The 25,961-nt window shown below is 45.9% G+C and overlaps 1 protein-coding gene across 1 annotated transcript in view; it reads left to right on the plus strand.

Moving 5' to 3' along the window:
* The first annotated feature begins 281 nt into the window (after nt 1-281).
* The window catches only part of LOC117876518 (NACHT, LRR and PYD domains-containing protein 3-like), an 83,952-nt gene continuing 58,272 nt past the window's right edge, over nt 282-25,961 (plus strand). Inside the window, exons 1-4 of the mRNA XM_034768781.1 lie at nt 282-387; nt 13,403-13,714; nt 19,292-19,330; nt 20,802-22,533. Coding sequence (XP_034624672.1) covers nt 13,423-13,714; nt 19,292-19,330; nt 20,802-22,533 — 2,063 coding nt within the window. The 5' untranslated portion in view covers nt 282-387; nt 13,403-13,422. The remainder of the gene's footprint in view (nt 388-13,402; nt 13,715-19,291; nt 19,331-20,801; nt 22,534-25,961) is intronic.

Consider the following 25,961-nt stretch of genomic DNA (forward strand, 5'->3'; position numbering starts at 1 on the left):
CTCCCTCATAACCCCCCCATACACACACCTAGTGCCAGGTGGTGCGGTGGCTGAATTGAAAGCAAGGCAAGGAGCCAGCAAGGACCAAGAACACATGCAGCTGAGTCAAGCCACCCGAAAGGTGAAAGGGAAAATCAACATGGAAAGGAAGCAGCCTTTCAAGCTTGTTTTTTAGTTGTGTGCTCTCGCGCAGAGAAGAGGATTGCGCAACTCACTGCGGTGTGTGTGGAAAACAACAACCCAAAACACAAAAAAGCAGAAGCCACCCCCTAAAACACACAACAGGTTGTGCAAGTTGCAGGGGAAATGTCTTGTGTCCCTCCCTCTCTGTGCTCCTTTGTAACTGCCAGGCTCAACTGAACCCCCGGAGGACAGGGCAGCACTGAGGTGAGTGAAGGGTTAACACTGTGAGTGGGTTGCTCTGAGTTTCCCTTTCACAGGTGGTGTTTTCCTCACTCAGTGCAGACTCTGCAGGTGGGGCAAGAGGGAGCCAGCACTGCTCTTTCTGGTCCTGGGCTCTTGTCTCTATGTGTGGGTCTAAATAGTGAGAAAACAGAGGCAGAGAGAGAAAGCTGGCTCCCAAGTTCTGTCTGGCCTCTCCCTGTCTCACCATAAGTGCATCACGCTCTGTGTTCCTGTGACTCAGCTCAGTACAGCTTTGTACGGGTCAGAGGGTTGCCAACTTTCTATTGGCACAAAACCAAATACTCTAGCCCAGGGGTCGGGAGTGAGTGAGGGCTCTAAATGGCGGTGTGGGTGGGGCCAGGAATGAGGGGTTCAGAGTGTGGGAGGGGGCTCTGGGCTGGGGCAGGGAGTTGATGTGCAGGAGGAGGTGAGGGCTCCAGCTGGGGGTGCGAACTCTGGGGTGGGGCTGGGGATAAGGGGTTTGGGGAGCACAGGGGGGCCGGAGGTTGGGGTGGGGGCTTATCTGGGGTGCCTCTGGGTCAGTGGCACTCAGGCAGGCTCCCTGCCTGGCTCCTTGTCTGTTGCGCCCAGCCCATCAGAAGTGACCAGCTGCCAGCAGATCCGGCGCCTAGGCTGGGGGAGCAGTAGGCTCTGCTCCCTGGGTGCTGCCTGGATTAGTCTGTGGGGCAATACCCAGGGGAAGGGGCGCCATGGTCTGGGAGGGATGCAGGTCCTGGCATGGTGGAGACGGAAAGGTTAGGTAACGGCAGGCGAGACACCACCAGAGGAGGATGCTCCAGTGCTGGAAATGAGCTAATTTACAGACTGACCAGCAGGAGGTGCCATGACAGTGAGTGCGACCTTGTTACACAAAGGAAGAAGGGGAACTATTAATTAGAGGCTCGTAACGCTGTTAGACAGAGTAGCCAAGACTCTGCTTCGTGGGTTCAAGTAGGACCTGAAACCAGAGGCTCTCAAGGCAGCTAAAGACTTGCTATGAGGGAATCTGAGACAAACCAGGTGACTGAGGAGAGAAGAGAAGCCATCTGTAAAGCTGGTGGCTATCTGTCATGTTTGCCAATCAGGATACTGCGTTAGGCCAGCATAGTTACTGAGGGTGTATGTTTGTGGGAGAGAGGCTCACTAGGGGGAATGTGTTTTGTATAACTCTAGACCGCTTGTATAATTATTTCTCAAATAAACTGCTCTGTATTACAGATAAGGGATTTTGACTTTTCACTGGTACTGGTGAAAACGCCTACCAAACCATGATCCGTTTCAATAGCTCCCAAATAAGCATGTTTATTAACTATATACAGACATACAAGGCCTAGTTTAATACACGCTGCTCCTCTGACTAGTTTCTGATGGCTTCTAAAACAGAACAGTGATCACCACTAATCAGCTCACAAACTACTTAAAGGGGTTGTGATGGGTTGGATGATAGAAATCCCCTTGGAAACTGCCAACTGATGTGCCAAGACTACTACTGCCCCTGCTTTCCCTGCCAGCTTGGGACTCCATCACCCTGTCTTGCTGTGCCAGACACGCCAGTCTGCTCCAAACACAGACCCCAAAGCTGCAGACTTAACTGAAAGCAGCTTACAGATGTGTTCCTGTCTTTAACACTCAGATACCCAACTCCCAATGGGTTTCAAACCCCAAATAAATCTGTTTTACCCTGTATAAAGCTTATACAGGGTAAACTCATAAATTGTTCGCCCTCTATAACACTAATAGAGAGATTTGCACAGCTGTTTGCTCCCTCCACCCCAGGCATTAATACGTATTCTGGGTTAATTAATAAGTAAAAAGTGATTTTATTAAATACAGAAAGTAGGATTTAAGTGGTTCCATGTAGTAACAGACAGAACAAAGTGAATTACCAAGCAAAATAAAATAGGACACGCAAGTCTATGTCTAAGAAAACTGAATACAGATAAAAAGCTCACCTAGTAAGCTTCCATTTACAGACTAGTCTCCTTCTAGTTTGGGTCAGGGAATCACTCACACCCCTTGTAGTTACTGTCCTTTGTTCCAGTTTCTTTCAGGTATCCTTGGGGGTGGAGAGGCTATCTCTTTAGCCAGCTGAAGACAAAACAGAGGGATCTCCCAGGGGTTTAAATAGACTTTCTCTTGTGGGTGGAGACCCTCTCCTATGCAAAGTCCAGCTCCACGATTGAGTTTTGGAGTCACGTGGGCAGGTCACATGTCCATGTATGACTCCATTTTTACAGGCAGCAGCCATTGCTTACCTGCTACCTTGAAAGTCCTCATGTAGACTTCTTATGTGGATTGGACCCTTCCAAGATTCATGGGCCCTTAAGTGCTTCTTGATTGGGCCCTTAATTTGCACATTCCTTTCTCAAGAAGCTGGTGTGACAGACCCAGACCACTGGGGTACAGGAGTCTGGTAGAGGGCAAATATACTGATCACTGGATGAGTAGTTTTCTGTTCCCTGAGTGACCAGAGCAGGGGCTGCACTAGATTAATCAGGAACCTGCTAGAACCAATTAAGACAGGCAGGATAATTAAGACACCTGTAGCCAATTAAGAAACTGCTAGAATCAATTAGGACAGGCTAGCTAATCAGGGCACCTGAGTTTAAAAAGGACCTCACTTCAGTTTGTGACACGTGTGAGGAGCTGGGAGCAAGAGACGCAAGGAGCTGAGAGTGAGAGGGTGTGCTGCTGGAGAACTGAGGAGTACAAGCATTATCAGACACCAGGAGGAAGGTCCTGTGGTGAGGATAATGAAGGAGTTTGGAGGAGGCCATGGGGAAGTAGCCCAGGGAGTTGTAGCTGTCATGCAGCTGTTATAGGAGGCACTATAGACAGCTGCAATCCACAGGGCCCTGGGCTGGAACCCGGAGTAGAGGGTGGGCCTGGGTTCCCCCCAAACCTCCCAACTCCTGATCAGACACAGGAGAAGTTGACCCAGACTGTGGGTTCCACCAGAGGGGAAGATCTCTGAGGCGAGCAAATCCGCCAGTAAGTCCAGGACCCACCAAGGTAGAGGAGGAACTTTTTTACACTGGACAAATGCTTTACAAAGGCTATTTAAAAATCAAGCCAGTACACAACCAATATTCATAACTTCAAATACAGAAATGATGCATGCATACAAATAGGATTAATAGGTTCACTAGATCATAATCTTTACAGAGATATGTTGCATGGCATGTGTAGCATAAAATATATTCTAGTTATATCATATATACATTCATAAGCATATTCCTATGAAGCCTTATGGGGTATACCATCACAGGGTCCTCTACTCCTATATACTAAAATTCTTCTCCTTGGGTTGACGCTTTGATGTGGTGGAGAAGCTTGCGTATACTTAAGACCTTAAGAGCAATGTCGTCTGGAGAACGCAGAACAGCAATTGTTGCCCGAGAACTCTCAAGGTACAACATTGACATTGTCATTCTCAGTGAAACAAGACATGCAGATGAAGGTCACTTGAGGGAAGAGAGCGGTGGTTACATTTTATTTTGGAAAGGAAAGCCAGAAAGCGTTAGGCAAATACACGGTGATGGCTTTGTAATCGAGAACCTTCTAGTCAACCGCGTGACTGAGCTCCCCATCAGCATCAGTGAGCTCCTTACGACCCTCTGCATCCAATTGGTCAATAGTTATTTGCCACTGTTATCAGTGCATATGTACCAACACTTAATGCTGAAAAAGAACAGAAAGAATCCTTCTTCACTGACCTTGATACAATTTTTCATCCATTCCAAAAACAGATAAGATAATCCTCTTTAACACAAGAGTTGGCCAAGATTCTAATGTATGGAGTAGTACCATTGGGAAGGAAGGAGTGGGCAAGACCAATTCCAATGGCATCCTTCTATTCAGCAAATGTGCAGAATACAACCTTGTGATCACAAACAGAATCTTCCGACAAAATAACAAGTACAAAATGACATAGCAACATCCCTACTCAAAACAATGGCACCTCCTAGACTATGTCATTGTCAGAATACAGGATCTCAGAGATGTCCAAATCACCCATGTCATGAGAGGAGTCAATGATTGCTGGATTGACCACTGCTTGGCAAGGTCAGTCATGTCCATCAGGATTGCACTGAAACTTTGAAAACAACCCAAATCACACAGATGGCACTACAATATCCAAAGACTTCAATCCTCATTGCACCAAGAGAACTTCCAAATACTCCTCAGTGAAAAATTGGCCATATGCATACCTGGAAATGACAACAGAAATGTTGAAGAAGACTGGGAAACCCTAAAACAGACCATCTACAAGGCTTGTGTGAAATCGGTTGGCCTTGCTACCCGTCACCATCAGGACTGGTTTGACAATAACAACAATGAGATTACAGCCCTTTTGAACCAGAAGAGGAAAGCTTTCTGTGACTGGCAAAAAAATAACCACTATCAAGTCAGAAGCAGTGTCTTTCTACCAGCTCAAAGCTAAAGTTCAAAGGAGGATCCAAGAAATCAATAACAAATGGTGGGAGGACAAAGCAAAAGAAATCCAAATATTTGCTGACAGACATGATATGCGGAGCTTTTTTTGTGAGACAAAGACCTTGTATGGACCACGCTCATGTGGCCTCACACCTCTGAGATCCAAAGATGATAGTACCCATCTTAAATATAATGAATCCGTCAAAGAGCACTGGAAAGAACACTAGCAAAAGCTTCTAAATCTAACGACATCATGGACTCAATTCCTCAGCACCCAATCTGGGAAACTCTTGCCAACCCACTGACACCTGATGAGATCTGCAAAGAAATTAAACAAATGAAGGACAATAAAGCACCAGGTCCTGATGGCATATCTTCTGAAGTACTGAATGCAGGGGGAGAAACATTGACTAACAAGCTTAATTTCCTTAAAATCTGGCACACTGAAGAAATCACAGCTGATTTACACAATGCTGACATCATCACCATTTTCAAAAAGGTAGACAGGGCTGAGTCGACTGTGGCAATTATTGCCCTCCTCTCCATTGCTGGGAATATTCTTGCTAGAATCTTACTAAATCGCCTACTCTCCCTTGCAGAGGAAGTACTTCCAGAGTCCCAGTGTGGCTTCAGACCATCACGAGGCACCACCAACACGATTTTTGCAGTCAGGCAGATCCAGGAAAAATATCAAGAACAACACCAGGAGCTGTACATGGCCTTTATTGATCTGACCAAAGCCTTAGACTCTGTCAACCTGAGTCTCTGTGGAAAGTCATGTCAAAGTTTGGCTACCCAAGCAAATTTATCACCATTGTTAGACTCCTCCATGTCAGATGACCAGGGCTGCCCAGAGGATTCAGGGGGCCTGGGGCAAAGCGGGGGAGCTGCGGTACTTGTACTCACCTGGCGGTGGTCCGGGTCTTCGGCAGCGGGGGGGCCCTTCAGTTGCTCCGCGTCTTCGGCTGCACTGAAGGGCCCCTGGCCGCCAAAATGCTGCCTAAGACCTGGAGTGACTGAATGGCCCCCCACTGCCAAAATGCTGCCGAAGACCTGGACCGCTGCCGGGCCCCTCCAGGGCCTGGGGCAAATTGCCCCACTTGGACCCCCCTCTGGGCAGCCCTGCAGATGATTGCCTCTATCCTGTGCAGTGTCTCTACCTCTGAGCCCTTTGTCACCAAACTGGTATAAAACAAGGCTGTGTTCTGACACCCACCCTTTACTCTGTTTTCTTAGCAGCTATGAAAATACTAATACAAGACTGTCTACCACAGGGCATTGGCATCAAATATCAGACTGATGGCAACCTCTTCAACCTGTCTTGTCTCTGTGCCAGAACTAAAGTAACATCGGCCACACTAACTGAACTCCAGTACACAGATAACTGTGCTGTAGTTGCTCATTCAAGGAGGATCTAAAAACAGCCCTTAATTGCTTCTCTGAAGCTTACAAAAGCCTAGGACTAACTCTGAACATCAGCAAAACAAAAGTTCTTCACCAGCCAGTCCCCGGTCAATCATCAGACTCAGCAAGGAAGATCTACATTAACAAAGAAGAACTGGAAAGTGTAGAATACTTTGCCTACCTTGGCAGCCATTTCTCCTCCCTTCTTAGCAAGCCCATATATACCTGCAGTGCACACCCCTAGTCAACCCCTTACAACTTATGGTCATGTTCTTTTTCAGAGGATCATGAGTCTCTGTATCCCTTTTGTATCCCATGGGAGGGGAGAGGAGTGAAGTTGTGCTTAGGCCAAGGCCAGGCTTTACTTTGATGTTTAGTGTTTCTTATGCCTCCCCTCCCCTCCTTTGCTCCTCCTAACTGGGTGTTTGGCTTGGCTTGAGAGAGAAGCCAGGCAGCTTTCCAGTTTATGCTCATATATTACACTCCTCCATAACCTGTAACGCTTCAGCTCCATCTCTTATCTCTTCCCATTATACTAGCAAACCCATCTGGCCAAGCAGAAGCAACAGACAGTGTCCCTGCCCCCTGCCCACAACTCAGCATGGACATTCTCATGCCAACAAACAGGCCTATAAGCTATGGTCTGTAAATAACTCTGTCATTTCTTTTCTTAGTTATTAAATCTGTAGTTAATTTACTATAGAATTGGCTGTCAGTGTTGTCTGTGGTGTGAGGTCTAAGGTGTGACTTGCCCTGAGATAAGTGACTGGTCCTTCGGGGATGGAACAACTTGTGTATTTTATGATTTTTGGAGTAAAGCAACCATTTATGACATAAGTTTAGCTGACCAGGTTGGCAAGATAGACTGGAAGATAGACCTGTGTCGGACCAGAGAGATCCTCACCCTCGGCGAGGTCGTCTACTCCCCTCGCCCCAGGAAGAGACAAACATCATCTGATAGGACTGAGGGTAAGAAGAGACCAGCTCCTTCCTCAGTTTCTGAGGCACAAACAATACGAGTGCCATCGCCGACTCAGTCCGTGGCTTCAACGGCGTCTGATAAGGGGCACAAATCTGCTCCCAGACTGACTACCTCAGTTATTCTGAACTGCTGCAAACACACCGACCTCCATCCGTCCCCTCAACAATCTCTTGACCTCCAGAACCACATCCTGCGCAAATATCACTGGTGGAGTAGGAACTGGAAGGAGAGCAGGATGAGGAGGTACCTCTGGTCCTCCATTTTTCTTCATCTTCACCTGATGAAGCCATCATGCCACTATCTCCCACAGCGGCTGATGATTTATGTCACTTTCAGGAGTTGTTTTGCAGAGTGGCTGACTCCCTAAACGTCTCACTCGAAGAGGTCAAGGAACTGCAACATGAACTGATTGACATTCTTCATACCTCCTCAACAACAAAAATTTCCCTACCTATTAGCGGTGCACTACTTGAACCTGCAAACTTTCTTTGGCAGACTCCAGAGTCTATCCCCCCTACATGCAAAATCGCTGATAGGAAATATTATGTACCTGCAAAAAAAATGGGGGTGGGTGGGGTATTTTCACATACTGCCCCAAATTCTCTCATAGTCAATGCCGTGCAGGTGAAGGGCTGTCAATATCAATCCTGAAACAGCCATCCTGACCAAGATTGGGAATGTTTATATCTCCTGGACAGAAAATCCTATTATTAGTTTTCTACCCTCCAATTTTGAATTTCCCTATTAGGCCCTTCTGGCCAAATACAATTATAAACATTATTCTAAGCTGGAGATGCTTTGTCAGGATCTGCCAGAGGCAAAAATGGAACAATTCCTGCCCCTCATTTTGGAAGGTCACTTAATAACCCTCACAGCGTTGCAGGCCTCCCTGAACACAGCTGACACAGCTGCCCGATCCATTGCTACTGTGGTAGTAATGTGACATGCAGGATGGTTGCACCTTTCAGGATTCCCTAAGGAGGTGCAAAATACAGTTGAGGATCTCTCATTTGAGGAACAAAAACTCTTTTCTGAGTGCACGGACAACTCCTTACACTCACTGAAAACCTGCTGAGCCACTCTAAAATCCCTTGGTATTTATGCACCAGAGCCAAAATGAGATCGGGAAAATATCCGCTCCCTCCATGATCTCACCCTCAGCCATACTGCCTACAGCGGCAGTTTGACAACCAACACCGTCGTCACTGACATCCCAACAGATGCAGACAATCACCTGCACGAAGGGCACCGTCCCAAACACCGTCTAATAAAGCAGCAAATTTGAAGGTCTGGTCGAGGTCCAGAGAACTTTCTGTCTGCTCCAGGAGCCCCGACCATCTGTAACGCCATCTACACACCAATAATTTGGCAAATGCCTCATTCCATTTTTATCATCTTGGATGCTCATTACCTTGGATAGATGGGTTCTGGAAAGAATAGAGGAAGGTTACTCCATCCTCTTCCTAGCTATACCACCCCACCAACCCCCCTCCCTGTCCCTCTACAGGGACCCCTCTCACAAGCTCATCCTGGAGGGGGATCTGAGATATCTTCTACAACTGGGAGCCATAGAACTGGTCCCTCCACAGCACAGAGGACATGATTTCTACTCCTACCAATTCCTGGTACACAAGAAGTCTGGTGGTAAGCGCCACATCCTAGACTTTCGCAATCTCAACAAGTTTGTCAAACTACAACAGTTCAAGATGGTCACCCTATCCACCACCATCCCAGCACTGGAATGGGTGATTTGTTCTCGACCCCTGACCTACAGGATGTATACTTTCATATTGCAGTACACCCTGCTCACAGACTTTTCTTACCATTCATCATTGGCCATGGCCACTACTAGTACAAGGTACTACCCTTTGGACTATCCAGAGTTCTGAGAGTTTTTTTCCAAGGTACTCGCAATGGTCGCAGCCTTCCTCTGCAAACAGGCATCACTATTTTTCCATATCTAGACGACTGTCTTCTCAAAGCGTGATCCAAGATTGAAGCACACTGAGCGGTTCACACTACAATGAACCTCTTTACAAAAATGGGCCTCCTTATCAATTTCAAAAAGTCTGCACTAACCCCAGTGCAAATACTGGAATTCATTAGTGCTCTACTCAATGCCAAGTGGGCAAGAATGTTTTTACCACCTCACAGGTTCATAGTGATAACACCACTAGTCTCAACTGCCCAAGCATGCCACCAAATCCCAGCACATATATGCCTCCAACATCTGGGACATATGGCTGTGGCTATGTTTGTGAGCAAACATGTGAGGCTGCACATGCAGTATCTTCAGGGCTAGCTCGGTATGGTATATCTTCCTCACAAATACAGCATGCAAAAACTCCTGTCCATGCCAAACCAGGTCAAGGACTCGCTACTGTGGTGGATGTGCCCTGACAATGTCTGTGCCGGGGTCCCTTTTCTTCAACTTCCACCTGCTGTGATATTTACCACTGATGCTTCCCTCCTCGGCTGGGGAGCGCATCTATGTGAGTACACTATACAGGGCAGAAGAATGCCCACTGAGTCCACCTTACACATCAACCTCCTGGAACTAAGGGCGGTCTGCAATGCCTGCCGACATTTCCTATTAAACTGTACAAGTAATGATGGACAACCGCGCTTGCATGTATTACAATTCCCTATGCTAAGAAGCGATCAAGCTATGGAATTGGTGTATCCACAATGACACCTCCATCTCTGCTGCATCTCTCCTTGGACATCAGAACACCATGGTGAATATGCTGAGCAGAACCTTGTCACATGAGCATGAATGGCAGCTCGACATGAGAACAGTCTGACCCATATTCTGTCGATGGAGTCACCCCACCATAGACCTTTTTGCTACTCACAAGAACACACACTCTCCTCAGTGCTGCTACAGAGCAGGCCTGGAACAGGGATTCACTAGGGGATGAATTCCTTATGAACTGAAACGTGACACTTCTCTATGCCCTCCCTCCCTATCCCCTCCTGTTCCGAGTCTTACGCAAGATACAGGAAAATCAAGCTCTAGTTATACTAATAGCACTGACGTGGCCACAACAAGTCTGCTTCACATGATGCACTCTCAACCTATAAACCTTCCCCCAGCATTGTGGTTCCTCTCTCAGGAGAGGGGATGCATTCATCATCCCAATCCACAGCTGCTCCCCATGAAAACTTGGCTCCTTCGTGGCTCCGGCATTTGGAAATAACCTGATCAGATTCAGTAAAAGACATCATGCTAAATAGCAGGTGCAATTCTACCAGATGCACCTATTCCCACAAGTGCAACTGGTTCCAACTTTGGTGTGCCAACAGACAGGTTGATGCAGCCTGTGCTTCATTACCTCTCACATTGGACTACCTCCTTCAACTCAAACAGTACAGATTGGCTTTTAGTTCTCTTAGAGCGCACCTGGCTGCAATTACCACATTCCACTGCCCTGTCGAGGGATATTCAGTATTTGCACACATCCTTGTCAAATGTTTTCTTAAGGATGTTCGAAACCAATACTCTGATATATGTTCCCCCACCCCACTCTGACCCCAGCCTAGTCTTACACACTCTGACTAGACCTCCATTTGAGCCAATGTCAACCTCTCACACCTTCATCTAGCAATGAAAACAGCCTTCCTCATCGCCATTACATCAGCACGACACATGGGAGAAATATCAGCCCTAATAACATATCCACCATATACAATGTTTTATAGGGACAGGCGACCCATCCTTCCATCTAAAAGAGCCTATACACCTCCCCTCCTTCTTTTCCAAACCCACAATAATTAGAAGTGGCTGTCCACACCTTAGATCTGAGATGCACATTATCCTTCTACTTGGATAGAACCAAACCATTCAGAAAATCACCACACCTATTCATATCCGTCGCCGAATGTTCTAGAGGTTCAGCTATAGCTAAACATTGCCTCTCGGAGTGGATTTCACAGTGCATAGTCCTGTCTTATGACCTTCAAAATAAGCCACCACCTGCATCTATGAGGACACACTCTACACAAGCGCTCTCACCCGCCATTCCATTCCTCAATAACGTTCCCATAACAGATATATGCTGGGCTGTCACATGGGTGTCCTCTGATATGTTCGCCCAACATTATGCCTTCATGCAGCATTCCTCTGCAGACACCATCCTTGGATGTAACGTCCTGTTCTCGGCGATACCAGCTGCTCCGAAGCCCCAAGTTTCCAGGTAGGGGCTCTGCTTTATAGCCACTTACAGTGGAGCACCCATGTGGACATCACTCAAAAAAGAAGAAAGGTTTACTCAGCTTGTGCAGTAACTGAGGTTCTTGGAGATGTGTGTCCTCATAGGTGCTCATCTACCTGCCCTCCTCCCCTCTGCTTCAGAGCGTAATGTTTGGGGTCTGCGGCAGAGAAGGAACTGAGGGCGGTCGGCCCTCACAGTGCTATATATACAGCCCACACACAGTACAGGGGAGGGGAGGTGCATCTGTGCGGTCCAACAGGCACTGTTATTGAAGATATCTGATTCCAGATGCAAAGGCACTGTTGCACTTACAGTGGAGCACCCATGGGGACACATATATCGAGGAGCCTCAGTTACTGCACAAGCTGAGAAACCCTCTTATGAAAGTTTACCCCAATAGAAGGCAGCCAGGTAGAAGACAGTGACTACACCCTCATCAGATGCAGGATGGTGGTGGAGTTTGCCTTTGGAAGGCTGAAAGCCAGATGAGATGCTTGCTCCCTCACCATGACTGCTCAGTACCCTCCCCAGTGTTGCTTCTGTCACTGGTATCTGTTGCATTCTCCGTTCAACATTTGTGAAAACAAAGGAGAGAGAATTAATCCTGCATGGGCAGCAGGGATAGAACCTTTGCAAGATGCTTTATGCCAGCCTGAAACCAGAGCTTGGGGCCTTAGTTCTGGAAATGGGCAAGCACTGCAAATTAGAAATGTGCTCTCATATGCTGGATTTGTACGAGCAGTGATTTGTACACTAATCACTTGCGATGTGGCAGGATGAGAAGCCTGTGGTGGGGCCAGATACCCCACCCAGCCAGATATACCCTGCCAGCAGCTTAGGACTGTGAGCAATGGGGCTGGGATGGATGGCACGTCTACTCCTGCCAACTCCCTCCTGAGAGCATCTGGCCTAGGAAGGGACGGGGTGGGTGAAGAGTTCTTGGAGCCATTTCCCTCACCCCAGCCTGGGAGAGTGGGCAACACTAATTGTCTCACACACAATGTGGGTGGGCAGGGGAAGTTCAGAAATCCAATGACAGACCAAATAACATAATGTCTTTTAAAAGTCTAATTATTTCAGATCTCTTGAGGTTGGCAATTCTGCTTCCGCTGTCACCACTGGGGACGCTGGCACTAGGCACTCTGAGTAAAAGCCCTCTTCCTTCACAAAGGGAATCACTAGGCTCTGAGTGGTTTCTGCCTCCTGTTGTTGCAGCTGGAAGTGAATGAGAAGGCCAGTGAGTGAGACAGAGAGTAGGCAGAAAAACAGACCAACTCTGGATACAAAGTATGGTGGGTGGGGGCACACTGGTTCAGTCAGCTGTCCCCAAATTCCAACCCACTTGCCTTGGGATGGAAACTCCCATTTGCCTCCCATGATGCCACAATCCCTTGGTTCCCTTCCACAGTCTTCAGGGATGCAGGAATCTACGCCAAAATAAATGCTGAACTCAGATATATATCAATTTCTTTTTCTGGGCAGGGACAAAACCATAATTAGTAAGAAGGACCATTAACAGAGCCCTATGAGAAAAATCACCCTGTAACCCCAGCAGTAACACAATACACTAAACAATAAAATAACTCTTGTTTAACTGACACATAACCCGAGCTGCCCTCAAACCCAGTGATTGTTGATGCCTGGGTGCAGTGTGAGTTTAGGGTGGTGACTCCATCACAAACTCATGCCACTAAGAACTGTATGTTACACTGCACCACACTGTCATTTTTCACGTGGTCACACAATTGATCACATGGCGATCACTGCCATTCAGGAGAGAGAAATACAGGCTACAGTGTAACTTGTGATGTTGGACTTTTTTGTTTCTCTATGCAGATAGAGATTCTTTTTCCAATTAGGACATTACTACACCTAAAGCTGTATGTGTACTGAATCACCACCTCAGCAACACTATGATATTCATAAATAATTGACTTTTAATTCTCCACTTATTTTTCAGATTATTGGTAATATCCTGCGATGACTACAGACAAAAATCTGAAAGAAATCCTTCTAGATATACTGGACAATCTCTCAGGGGAAAAGGAAGGAGATCTTGAAAGATTTAAATTCAGCTTAGAAAATGCTGACTATGAAAAAAAAGCACCAATCCCCAAAGGTCGGCTCCAGGAAGCTGATACTCGGATGAAACTTGTAGACCTCTTGTGTGAATACTACAAGGAACATGATGCAGTGAATGTAGCTATATCGGTCCTTGAAAAGATCAATCTCAGAGATTCTGCTGATAAACTCAAGGAGGCAAGAAAGAAAGGTAAGAAAACCTAATGTTCCTGCAACTTCTGAATCTTTCCCCCTTTTGAATATGCCCTGAAATGGGTGCAGGAGGAAAAGCTACAATCTAATTATTAAAACTGGTTGGAAAGTGGATCTATCTCATAAAAAAAATTTAGATTTTGAAATTTTGTTTCATCACAAATTGAGACAGAAACTTAAAATTTTGAAGTTGTTCAAGAACTGAAATGTTTCAAAAAATGCTTCATTTAAAAAAAATGTGAAATGTTTTCATTTTTATTTTTTTATTTTTTTATTAAATATAAATATAAGGTCTGGTCTACACTATAGCCGTAAATCGGTACGTCACTATCTCGCTCTGGGCAACGTGGTCATACCAACTTAACTCCCATGTACACAGCACTATGGCAGTGGTAGCCGACATAGCTACTGCCTCTCTGGAAGGTGGATTAACTAAGCTGACGGGAGAGCACTTCATTAAAGTGCTACAGTGGCGCGGCATTTTAAGAGTAGGCATGCTCTGAAATGCAATACATTTGGAAAAGACAAGTCATTTCCCAATTTCCCCTCGTTCAGTCTTAGTTGTTTCCAGCAGTCATCTTGGGTGGAGTAGCAGGGGAGAACTGACAACTCGGATTACTTCACTCCCCACGCTTAAATAGGATTTGCATAAGGCGGGAATCCTTTGTCTCCCAAACTTGAACCATTCCCCCCCCGCACCTCACCACACACACACACATACACGCTTCCCTTCCAGTGGAAAGTTACAAGAAGTCACAGGTAATGTTCAGTATCAGGTGACAAAACCACCTGACTGTAGTATTCCAGAGTCCATGAGTTAGCAGCAATGTGGAGCACCGGCAGGAAGGGCAAGCCTTTTCACAGTCCATTGTGCTAGCTGATGGGCCATTAGCACCGTCTGGCTTTTCCACTGTTGTACCTGAAGTGTTAGCAGTGGAAGTGAACCAAAGCAGGAAGTATTAAATAGATACACAGGCCAATATTCCTAACTTTCGATACAGAAATGAAATATTCACACAAGTAGGACAAACACATTCCGTAAACCATAACCTTTCCAATGATATCTCACATGAACTATCTCGCATAAAGCATATTCCAGTTGTGTCATATTCATATTTATAAGCTTATCTCCATAAAGAATATGGAGTGCAACGTCACAATAGGTCATTCAGGGTGTCAACAGGTTACACTCAATAGGGAGTATGAACAGAGAAGAAATAGGGTGTTGCTATGCTGGAAGGCATTAAAGGGTGCCATCAACTGATTGTTTGCTCTAGAGACAACTTCAGAGATTCTTCAAGCTGTTGCTGTGCTATATAGATGGCAGGGACTTCATGTGTTTCCCTTTCTTGGGTTTCCAGTTTCCCCAGAAATCAATAGGGTTCCTGCCATTGATGCCAAGAGCATTCTTTGGGATTGGGTGCCATGTTTAAATATTATCACATTACATACACACAGAAGGACAAACAGAGAAATGCCTTTGATTTCAGTGAAAGGCCTTTGCAATCTCGACCAATAATATTCTATACTAAGAAGTCCACTAAGAACTGCTCTCTTTCAAAATGGCTGCCATCTCCATCAGGACTGAAGTCCAAGCCCACAATCAGGTGACTATTTTGAGAAAGGCATCTATTTCCCATTGTTCTCAGAGGGACTGAAGTCTCAGGCTGCTTTTAACAAATATGGGTGTTGGTCTCACTCTCATTGGAAAGTGGGTTTTTTGGCAGCGCTGCCACAGCAGCACTTTAATGCCTCAAGTGTAGACAAAGCCATAGAGAAGAACATTATGCATCAGCCTCTGATGGCAGAAACTTTCAGTTATGAAAAAAGGAAAAAAATAATTCAGAATATTTATTTTCAAATATTACTTATTGCACTAGATTTACTCAACAGAGGAGAGAGTAAAAGGAAAACAGAGCTGTGTGTGGAAGGATACAAGAGGGGGAAAATGAGTGTGTGTGTGTGTGTGTGTGTGTGTGTGTGTGTGAGAGAGAGAGAGAGGAAATGTGGGGTGCAGGAGGGAGGGTGAAACTGGAGCAAGTGTGTGCAAGGGACTATGGAGGACAGAGAGGAAGAGGGATTTGGAATATGCATGCAGGGAATGTAGGGAGGTGAAAGAGGCAGGGAACTTTTGGCATGGTGTTGTGCGAATCTATAAATCCCCCGCTCAGCTGGGACCTCATCATTTGAGCTATACTCGGAAATAGTTGTTAACTTTTGTCAAGGCTGAAGTATCAATACATTTACTCTCTTGAGCTGCTTACCTGTGGGGAAAAAAAGGTCTGTTTAAAAAAATTCTGTCTTGCTTTATTATATATACAGAAGGCTTGAGTGTTTAAAGTGTTTTTTGTTCAACTCAAGCTTCTGATATACAGTTCCAAGAAAAGATATCTTCAGAACTAATGCCCCTTTAATTATAGGATTGAGAAAGTTTCCACACCACTTATCTGGGCTTGCAGTGAGACCCCGCCAAAACTGGGGATGACTAAATGCAGCAGTACTAAAATTTCTAATTTATTTTTTTAGAAGAAAACCCCCACTTTGTTAACATTTTTTGTTTTGTTCTTTGGTGGTTTGCTTCCAACCCTTTCAGATTGTTTTTTATAATAATACTCAGCTCTAATATAGGGCTTTTCATTAGCAGATCTCAGTGCTCATCTATCATTGAGAAAGACACTATGGCTATGTCTACATAGACATATAAGCCTAGGGTTAGTGGGATATGAGTCAGCTGACCCATGTTAGGGAACGGTTTGAGCACCTACATTGCATTTTAACCCTAGGTTAAGGATGTTCAGACCTGTGCTTTAACCTAGGGTTCTAGCCTACCCAATGCAGTGCACAGACCTGAGTCAAAGTAACCCTATCCCAGAGTGCCTGATGCCCCCCTATCCTAGTGTCAGCACTCTAGCCCTATGAATACGTTGCATTGTGGGGAAAAACTAATGCCCACCCTATTTGTTAACTGTGACAGTGCTGTTGATGGGATTCAGCTGCCCATAAGGAGCACATGAGCACATCAACTGCATAATTAGCACCTTGGTGGCTGTCTCAGTAGAATGACTGCAGTTTGTTAAGGCTGTATACTGAACTACCGTCTAATCTGAGAGTTGGGCTCTCTACCTCTAGGCTGTCGCATTGGCAGGAAAATTCCCATGTGCTCCTGTTCTGTGGATAATTAGGACATCAGTCTCCAGGGCTGCCAAACTATTAAATGAAACTGCAATTCTTAATTTTTAAAAATGGGCTATTCAATGAAGCTGGTTTTGTTTGGGTTTTTTAATTTATTTTTGTCTTTTTTGAAGTTTGACATAAAATGATAGTATCAGAGGAAAAATACCCCCCAACCCCACCCCACCCCAGGCTGGCTGCTGCCGGCTACGGAGTGCTGCAGTGTTTCCCCAGGGCTTGGGGTGAAGTGTGCTCCACCCCCCACACCCCAAGAATCCCTCATCCCTGCCCCCACCGCACCCTGGAAAGCAGAGATAAAGGATCCCTGGAGTCTGTGGGGAAGTTTTGGGGCTACTCTTACTCATTGCCCTCACAGTGCATGCTGCCCAGGCATCTCTAGACATGCAGCCCCAGGGAGGGCAGTAGGGGCCTGGAAGCAAGGGTCAGAGAGTAGAGTGGGACCAAGAGTGGCTGCCCTAAAGGGAAGGGGAGCAGCAGAGTTTCTGGCTCAGCACAGCCAGAGGAGGGATGACTATGAACATCCTGGCAGCTGGGAGCTGTCTCCCATCTCTCAGCTTTGTTCCTGGCAAGCTCTGCATAGCAGCAAGGAAGAGCTGGATCCAAAGCTGCCACCACCATATGAGTGTGGGGGGATGGGCTAGGCCCCCTGCTGGAGGCCTCAGGATCCTGCCTCTCTTGTCCCAGGAAAGGAGTAGTAGAGGAGTCTTCCAAGCAGCCTAGAGTGGCTGCAGGGGACACAGCCAATTAGGGCATAGGAAGGCCATATAAAAAGGACCTGCAAAGCCAGAGACAGGCAGTTCCTTGCTGGAGCCAGAGGAGTCCAGATGGTGCCCCTGGCTGGCCAAAGGGAACTGCAGCACCATGAACAGATCAGTGCTAGCGGCGTCTGGGTGAGTGAGAAAGAGCTCCTGGCTGGCTACTGGCCCTGAACGTAGAAGAGCCCTGAGTTAAGGGTGAAGCACTGGTGAAGGCTGGGGCTGCGGGGAAGTGACCTAGGGAACTGAAAGCAGCTTAGTTGGAGGGACACAGTGGCATGTGGCTGCTATTCTTAGGGTCCCTAGGCTGGGACTTGCAGTAATGGGCGGTCTTGGATGCCCCCCATAGGCCACTGGGAAAGTGACCTATAATTGGACAGCCATAACTCCCAAGAAGGGGACCTGAACTATGTAGTGGCCTAGCTGAAGAGCTGGGGCCAGAAGGGCCCAGATTGGAAGTATCAGTGCCAGGGAGAAGCCCTGGGGCTATGGCCTGATACCAGGCCTGGGGCTATTTTAAGACTGAAGATGCACCTGACCGGAAGGGGCACTCTTGGGAGGTGGGTGCCACCTCCATTACAAGGAGACTGTGGAGAAGGTTTGTGGCTACTTCCCACTTGCCGCCCTGACAGTGCCACACCTTGGGCACCCCTGCACACGCAGCCCCAGAGGGCCCGAGAGCAAGGGCCAGAGAGCACAGCAGGAACAAGCAACTGCCATGCAGCAAGGAGGAGCTGGAACTGCCACCACTGAAGGAGGCTGCGGGGGAATTTTGGGGGCTGACTCCCACTCACTCCCCTCACAGTGCCTGCAGCCCAGGCACACCTCCACATGCAGCCCCAGAGGGGCTGAGGCAAGGGCTAGAGAGTGGAGTAGGGATCAAGCGGCTGCCATGCATGGAGGGGGAGCAGCAGGGATCCTGGCTCGGCATGGCCAGGAGAGGGATGACTCCCAACATCCCAGTGGCTGGGAGCTGCATCGCCCCTGGAAGCTTTGCTCCTTGGCTTGGGGGAACTCTGTGCAGCAGCGAGGAGGAGGCAGAGCAGGAGCTGCCGCCACTGCAAGAGGAGCAGGAACAGGGATTGTGTTTGGCCAGGCTGTAATGGTGCTTCCGGCTGCTGGGCTGGCTGCCTGCAGCGCTGCTCCTCTGCCACCTGAATCTCTGGGATACACCCAGAGGACTTCCAGGACCCAAGTCAAGCCAGGGCTGCGTGCACACAGGAAAGCAATAGGGCTTGGATCCTAGGTCCCAGCTTAACATGGGCTCAGACCCTCCAGCCTTGCAAGGTCCTGGGATCCTAGATCTGAGCCCTAGATTAGCACAATTGGTGCATGGACACAAGGGGGGTTAGACTTGAGCCCAGGCTTACATTGTTGTGTAGACATACCCTAAGTGGCTACTCCAGTGGTTTAAAACAAAAAAAGAGAGTATTGCTTCTGGTAGACATTTTGAACCAGTCATTGAACTAGTGTCTCCAAAGAAATTCTCTTTGCCTGCCTCAGCTGTGGGTTTACTATGGAGCTTATTACTGCAGAGAACCCTGAATGAACGACTTGTCCCAGTGTCCTGAACTGCGTGATACTCTGATTTTTGCTGCACTAACATTCATGTGAAATTTCTCTTTCAGCTTTGGGTCCTCAGCAAACACCTGAAACATCAGCAAATGGTATGTGACATTCAATAAGGAATTGCATTTCATAATTTCCAGTGATTACCAGAAATAGGTTAGGTCAGCAAGACATTCTGTGTACTAGTGGAAATAAGTAACACCTCAGAGCGCAGACTCATCAGATCACACAGGTTATGCAGGGTTGGATGGGGGATGAGGAAATGAATGGGGAGATCTCCAGGAAAGAATCAGGTGCTGCAGAACATGGTGCTGGTGAGGAAGTGGAGCTCTTGTCTCAGGCAGTACTGACCCAGTGCAGCAGCATGATGCTGGAAGACACTCTCCTGCTAGTGATACCATCTTTTAAATGAGTCAAAATAACTAGAGGTCAACATTTGTGGCCACTGAAGGTGCTATGGCACTTTTTTAAACCTCTGGGCCCTGGACAAATTTTAGGTTATACTTTAGTTGTATTCTTTGCACCTAAATTCCCATTACTGTTTCAGTTATACATATCATTCTCTGTCACTTCATGCCCTACTTGTTACAGAGTGCCATTGTGCAATGTTAAACACCTGACAGGTTTCACCCTAGAGGTGGCTGCATTTCAGTAACTGATGAAGTGATTCTTATTATGTTTAGAAGTGTTATCTGTAGTTTTCAGAACCCCCAACAGGGGAACTTAACTATTCCACTCCAGACAGTGTAAGGAATAAATCAACAAGAACCCAGCCCTTCCGTCTGATAGAGCACGCTTACTTGCATGAATCTCATCTAAAACAGCAGTTTATTAGCTTTAAGCACACAAACATAAGCAATAGCTTTAGAACATCCCAGATATTTACCTAACATCTGGAATGGTATTGAGTAATTAACAGCAGGTTTGCAGTGCCCAGTTGTTCTCCCACCGGGGAGAAAGGGTGTCAGGAAAACGTCTGTCAAGATGGTGTCAGAATTGCTTCCAAGTACGCTCTATTAACTAACCTTTTATAACAGCAAAAACATAGGTCATAATAACCCCTACTGAATCAACACTTTTCCTAACTTTCAATAAACTTCTAATATGAGAGGTGTTTAGATTCACGTCTTTCCAACCACCAAGGTTTTCCATCCTAGTTATTTACTTGTCTCTACCCTCCTCCCATTCTGATTAGCAGAAACTGTAGCTAGTTTTAACTTTGCTTGTAAAAGCCTGTCTCCAAATCAACTTTTAACGATGTGGTGGTCTATTTCATTAATTCATGGTGGCTGAATGCACATAATATAGCTGCAATTGGCTTGATCGTATCCTGGGGTACACACACCCCTCAAATCCAGGGCAACAGAAGGTCTGAGCCTACACTTTTCTCTCACATCACTGATTTCAATGTGACCACTGATGTGAGTAAGGACTGCACCCATAGTTAATTTATGTGGGGGACACTTTATGATGAAAGGTGCACTATAAATTTACCCTACCAGTATTATTGTTTAAATAGCTTTATTGTAACATTACAATAATATATAATGCTTTGTGTCACTAACTCAGCTTACAGGGTGAAGTATAGAGAACATATAAAAAACAAATACAGCGCAATAAAAGACATGAACGCTCGTCTTGGTGAGAACGTTAAGCTAAACAGCAGATACACAAAACTGATCATTGTAAATGAACATCGTCACAGAAAGCAGAGAGAACATGAAATAATGGCCTTGGGACGGAGACATGCAGAAATCATGGCTGAGCGCGCTAGTCCTATCACCATAGCCAATTTATTTGACTCTGATAAAGATGGACAGTCACCACAAATTGTCGTGCTGCAGGGAGCTGCAGGGATTGGAAAAACACTGACAGCAAGAAAGATCATGTTGGACTGGGCAAATGAAGAACTGTATCAGAGCAGGTTTGATTATGTTTTCTACATAAATTGTAGGGAAATAAACTTGGTCAGTGAGCAGGGAAGTGTTGAAGATTTGATTTTAAAGAATTGTCCTGATCAAAATGCACCAACTAAAGAGATTCTGATGAATCCAGATAAACTCCTATTCATAATCGATGGTTTTGATGAACTGAGATTTTCCTTTAATCAACCAACAGGTAATCTGTGCTCTGATCCCTGTAAGAAGCAGCCAGTGGAAATCATACTGAGCAGTTTATTTGGAAAAGAAGTGCTTCACAAATCATACTTAATAATTACTACAAGACCAACTGCCCTGGAGAAACTTGGGCAGTGTTTGAAAGATGGACATTGTACATATGCAGAGATCTTGGGATTTTCTGAACATGAGAGAAAAGAATATTTCTACAAGTTTTTTGGGAATGAAGAACAAGCAAGAAAAGCCTTTAACTTTGTAAAAGACAATGAAATGCTGTTCACCATGTGCTTTATCCCCATTGCGTGTTGGATCATCTGTACAGTTCTGAAACAGCAGATGGAAGCAGGTGAAGATCTTGCACAAACTTCTGATACAATCACTGGTGTCTACATGCTCTATCTCTTCAGTTTATTAGAGGGTCACAGCAGCAATTCAGAGAAACAACAGGTACAAGGTAACTTGAAGGGACTTTGCTCTTTGGCTGCAGATGGACTCTGGAGGCAGAAAATACTGTTTGAAGAAGAAGATGTCAAGAAACATGGCTTAGATAAACCTGATTCCCTCTTTCTGAATGAGAACATGTTTCAAAAAGGCATAGTCTGTGAACGTGTTTACAGCTTCATTCACTTGAGTTTTCAAGAGTTTTTTGCAGCTTTGTTTTATGTGTTGGAGAAAGAAGAAACAGCAAAAAAATCAGAAACCGCTATACAATCTGTGGAAAAATTGTTTGAAAAGTGTGGAAAATCTAGGAATTATTTAATGTTAACAGTGCAATTCCTGTTTGGTCTCTTAAATAAAAAGAGAATGGAGAACATGGAGAAAAATCTTAGCTGCAAATTTTCACCCAAAATTAAAAATAATTTACTAATGTGGGTTAAAGAAAAACCCTTTTTGTCATTGTTCAACTATGATAAATTGCTTTCTGATAAGGAGGAGATGATTTTCTATCTGGATTATTTTTACTGTTTGTATGAAATTCAAGAAACCAAATTTGTGCAGAGTGCAATGAATCATTTCACGGAGCTAAAATTTACTCATCATACCTTTACCAAAATGGATCAAATTGTTCTTCAGTTCTGTATAAAGAATTGCTGTAAACTGGAGTCCGTTCACATAGAGAAGTGTAGGTTTCTAACTGAAGACCCGAATGAAGATTCCCCAGGACCATGCAAGTGGCCACTTCGGTGAGTGTTATCTGAGATCTAAAAATATCTGACTTTTTTTTTTAATTGTTTTTTTTTTTTTTTTTTTTTTTTCCCTTGGATTTTCATAGCTCACAAATGGCCAAATGACCTGCCATAAAAGTGACTCAATTTAGTGACAAACATTTAAGACTGGGAAGGACTATGTCCCATCCACCCCCAGACCTTAAAAGCATGGAAATACGAAGTTAAGGGGAAAGACTCATGCACTCATTTCTACCTTCATATTGCCTAAACATTGTCAGTAATGCTGCAGTTCTCCATTTGGCTTTCACCTCCATCCCCAATAGCTACCAAAAGCAATATGTACACCAGCTTCATCACACTTACACTCCAGTGCAAAACTCTTTGTAGTGCTAGAGTGTGGAGCTGGAGGGAGTGAGAGATGAAGAGGTTGTGGGTGGCTGAGATCTTTTTATAGATGGAGTGAGTGTTCTGGAGGCAGCAAGAGAAGAGGAGGTGACAGTGGGAAAGCAGAAGGGTGGGCATGAGGTTAGGCAGGATGGCAGCAGAGGGGCCAACGCAGTGGTGGGGGGTGTGTGGGAGGCAGAGAAGGTGAGGATTGAGGGAGAGCTCAGGTTAGGGCAGATATCATCAGAAGTCAGGAGGCAGCTATGGATATGGGACCTATATCTATTTGGGCTGGTGGGAGAGGGGAGATTGGGATGGAGTCGGTAGAGCAGGTGGGAACTGAAGGGGGGTGAGGGAAAACAAGGAAGGGTAAATGAGGCCAGTGGAGGGAATGGTTTAGCCAGAGGACTAAAGCACCACTGCACTGGACCTCACAAGAGGCAGTGGCTGGTCATTGGAGGCCTTGAGGCAGGGTGCATTGTGTTCTGGCGGGCTATGAGGCTGCTGTGGAGCAAACCCTGTCACACAGGGGATTAAGTTAAGCCATGCTCCACATCCTGCAAGGATACAAGGCAGAGCTGGGCAACCTTAACTCTGCATTAACAACATTTTTGGGCTGCTAGTATCAATTATATGTAGGTACCATTTTTCTGTGGAGCATTTTATAACATTTTAATCATAACAGTAAATCTGTGCACCAAGCCAAATGTGCCAATATATCTGCCACTGCCCAAATGTCAACACTCAGTCTGAGGGATTTTCTCACCAAATGCCATTATAGTATCGGGCAAACTTCCTAAGTCTGGGAAACAGAATCCCAGAAGTTCAAACCTCACCTCTTCTTAGTGCTGCTTATATTATATTCTCATGCAATTCATTACCCTTTTCATTGACCAAAGCTATGAGCCCCAACCTTAAAGGCAGTTCCCAAAGACCTGCTGAACACACCCCATTGTTTGAAGAAACTGGCAGAGAGATAACGCAGGGTCACTGCCAGGACAGACACCAGCTCTCTAACATAACAACAAACTCCAATTTCATCCACTGCCTCTCATGTTTATTACACCAGTTTTGCTTATCCCATCTCTAACCACTATAAACCACATTCATCACCCTGAGCGAGGGATAGAGTCCAGGATTCTTGTTCAACAATATTCAACTGCTGATTAGTAAATACTTGAGTAAACCTCTGTGAAATTGTTTGTCAGGATCTCCTCTGGTGAGCTGCTGGGTGGTGGCCACGGTCTGAACACTGTTTGGGAACCATGTCCCCTCAGATCACCCACACCCCTAGCATGCCCCACCCCAGGCAGTAGTGGTCTGGGTTTTTCAGGGTGTTTTTTGTGGAAGGTGTTTACAAGGTCAGTGGTGTGAACATCCTGCACCAGTTCCCAGGAGTATATGGAAAACCAGGCATATTCGGAGGGAATAGGTTAAGTCGTGTAGAAAGATGACTGCATTTATTTGCCAGGGAACTTAGTGGGGCCAAGGAACTTGTAGTCCAATTATGAATTGGCTGTCCGTGTGTGGGTATCTTGTTGAGAGCCGTATCCTCTGGCCTACCAAAAGGAGGGGCCCCTCCAGTCTTTGACAGTCAGCATAATGTTTGTAGCTCTTCTTGGCATTCTCGAGGGGAGACTTAAGGTCATCCTGGGTTTAGCACAGCTGTTGTATCCAGTCAACCCATAGTCCAAAAAAAAAAAGTGGGGGGGCTTTGCCTTATAGAGGCATGTTCTGCATAATTATACGTGAACTCTGCCTGAGGTAGCAGTAAGGACCAGTCGTTCTGGTGGAATTTTATGTAGCATTGAAGATACTGTTCCAGGATCTGGTTGGTTCTTTCCATTTGATCAATTGTCTGGGAGTGGTAGGTGAAGGATAGACAGAAGCAGATGCCCAAAATCCAGTGAGCTCCTCGTTGGAAGTGAAAGATAAGTTATACACTGTGGTCATGGATGATGTGCTCCAGGAGGACATAGAGGTGGACGATTTGATCCACCCAGATTCAGGCATTTTCCTGGGAGGAGGTTGGGCCAGTGCAGGTGATGAAGAATGCCACCTTTGTGAAATGGTCCACTACTGTCAGAATGGTCATGAACCCGTTGGACGCAGGGTAATTCTACTCCAAAATCCAGGACAACAACTGTCCAGAGGCTGGATGGAGGCTCGAGGGATTTCAGGAGTCTGAAGGGTTTATTGTGCAGTACCTTGGAATGGGCTCATACATTTCAAAACACCCACAGGCCTGTGCTCTGGCCCACATGCAAGGCTACCAGAAGAAACAAGAGATTTGGCACAGAGTTTTAAAGTGGCCAAAATGTCCTGCCAGTGGTGGGCGGGGGGGGGGCATGACATACTTGTAGAGTTGTTGTCCTTGGATGCTGGGGGATGGGGGAAACATGTATATGCCCCTTCGTGTAGGTACCCTGTCTTGGACACCTTGAAGTCCCTTACTTATGGGTTCTGCTCATCAGGGAGGATCCCATGGGCTGTATGAGAGTGAGCAGGTCTTGGCGGGAGGCTGTGCCCAGAAAGTTATGAGGTTTAAGGATGCAGGAGATTTTAGGATTCAAGTCCTTCAGATGATAATAAAATTCTCCCTTCTGGGACAGAGCATCGAGCATGCTGGTTTTGGTTCCTGGATGATAGGAGATTAGGAAATCAAAGCACAAAAAGAATGAGGCCTACCTAAGTTGTCATTGATGGAGGACTTTGTACCTATGCAGATATTCTAGGTTCTTATGATGGTGTGTGCCTGGATGGGGTAACAGGCCCCTTATAGATAGTGATGCCACTCTTCAAATGGAATCTTAATTGCCATGAATTCTCTGTCTAAAATATTGTAATTTTGCTCTGTGGATGTGAATTTCCTGGAATGAAAGGCACATGGATGTAGCAATTATTGAGGACTGTGCTTTTGGGATAACACCACTCCAATTGCCAGTTTGGAAGCATCCACTTACTGACCAAGTACTGATTTTGCCCTAGATCCTTAAGAGGCCCTCTTAAGGAGTGAGCTCACAACCCTGGGTTTAGCAGGCCAATGCTCAAACCACTGA

Source organism: Trachemys scripta, chromosome 4 (genome assembly GCF_013100865.1).
Source record: "Trachemys scripta elegans isolate TJP31775 chromosome 4, CAS_Tse_1.0, whole genome shotgun sequence".
In the NCBI taxonomy this organism is placed as follows: domain Eukaryota; kingdom Metazoa; phylum Chordata; order Testudines; family Emydidae; genus Trachemys; species Trachemys scripta.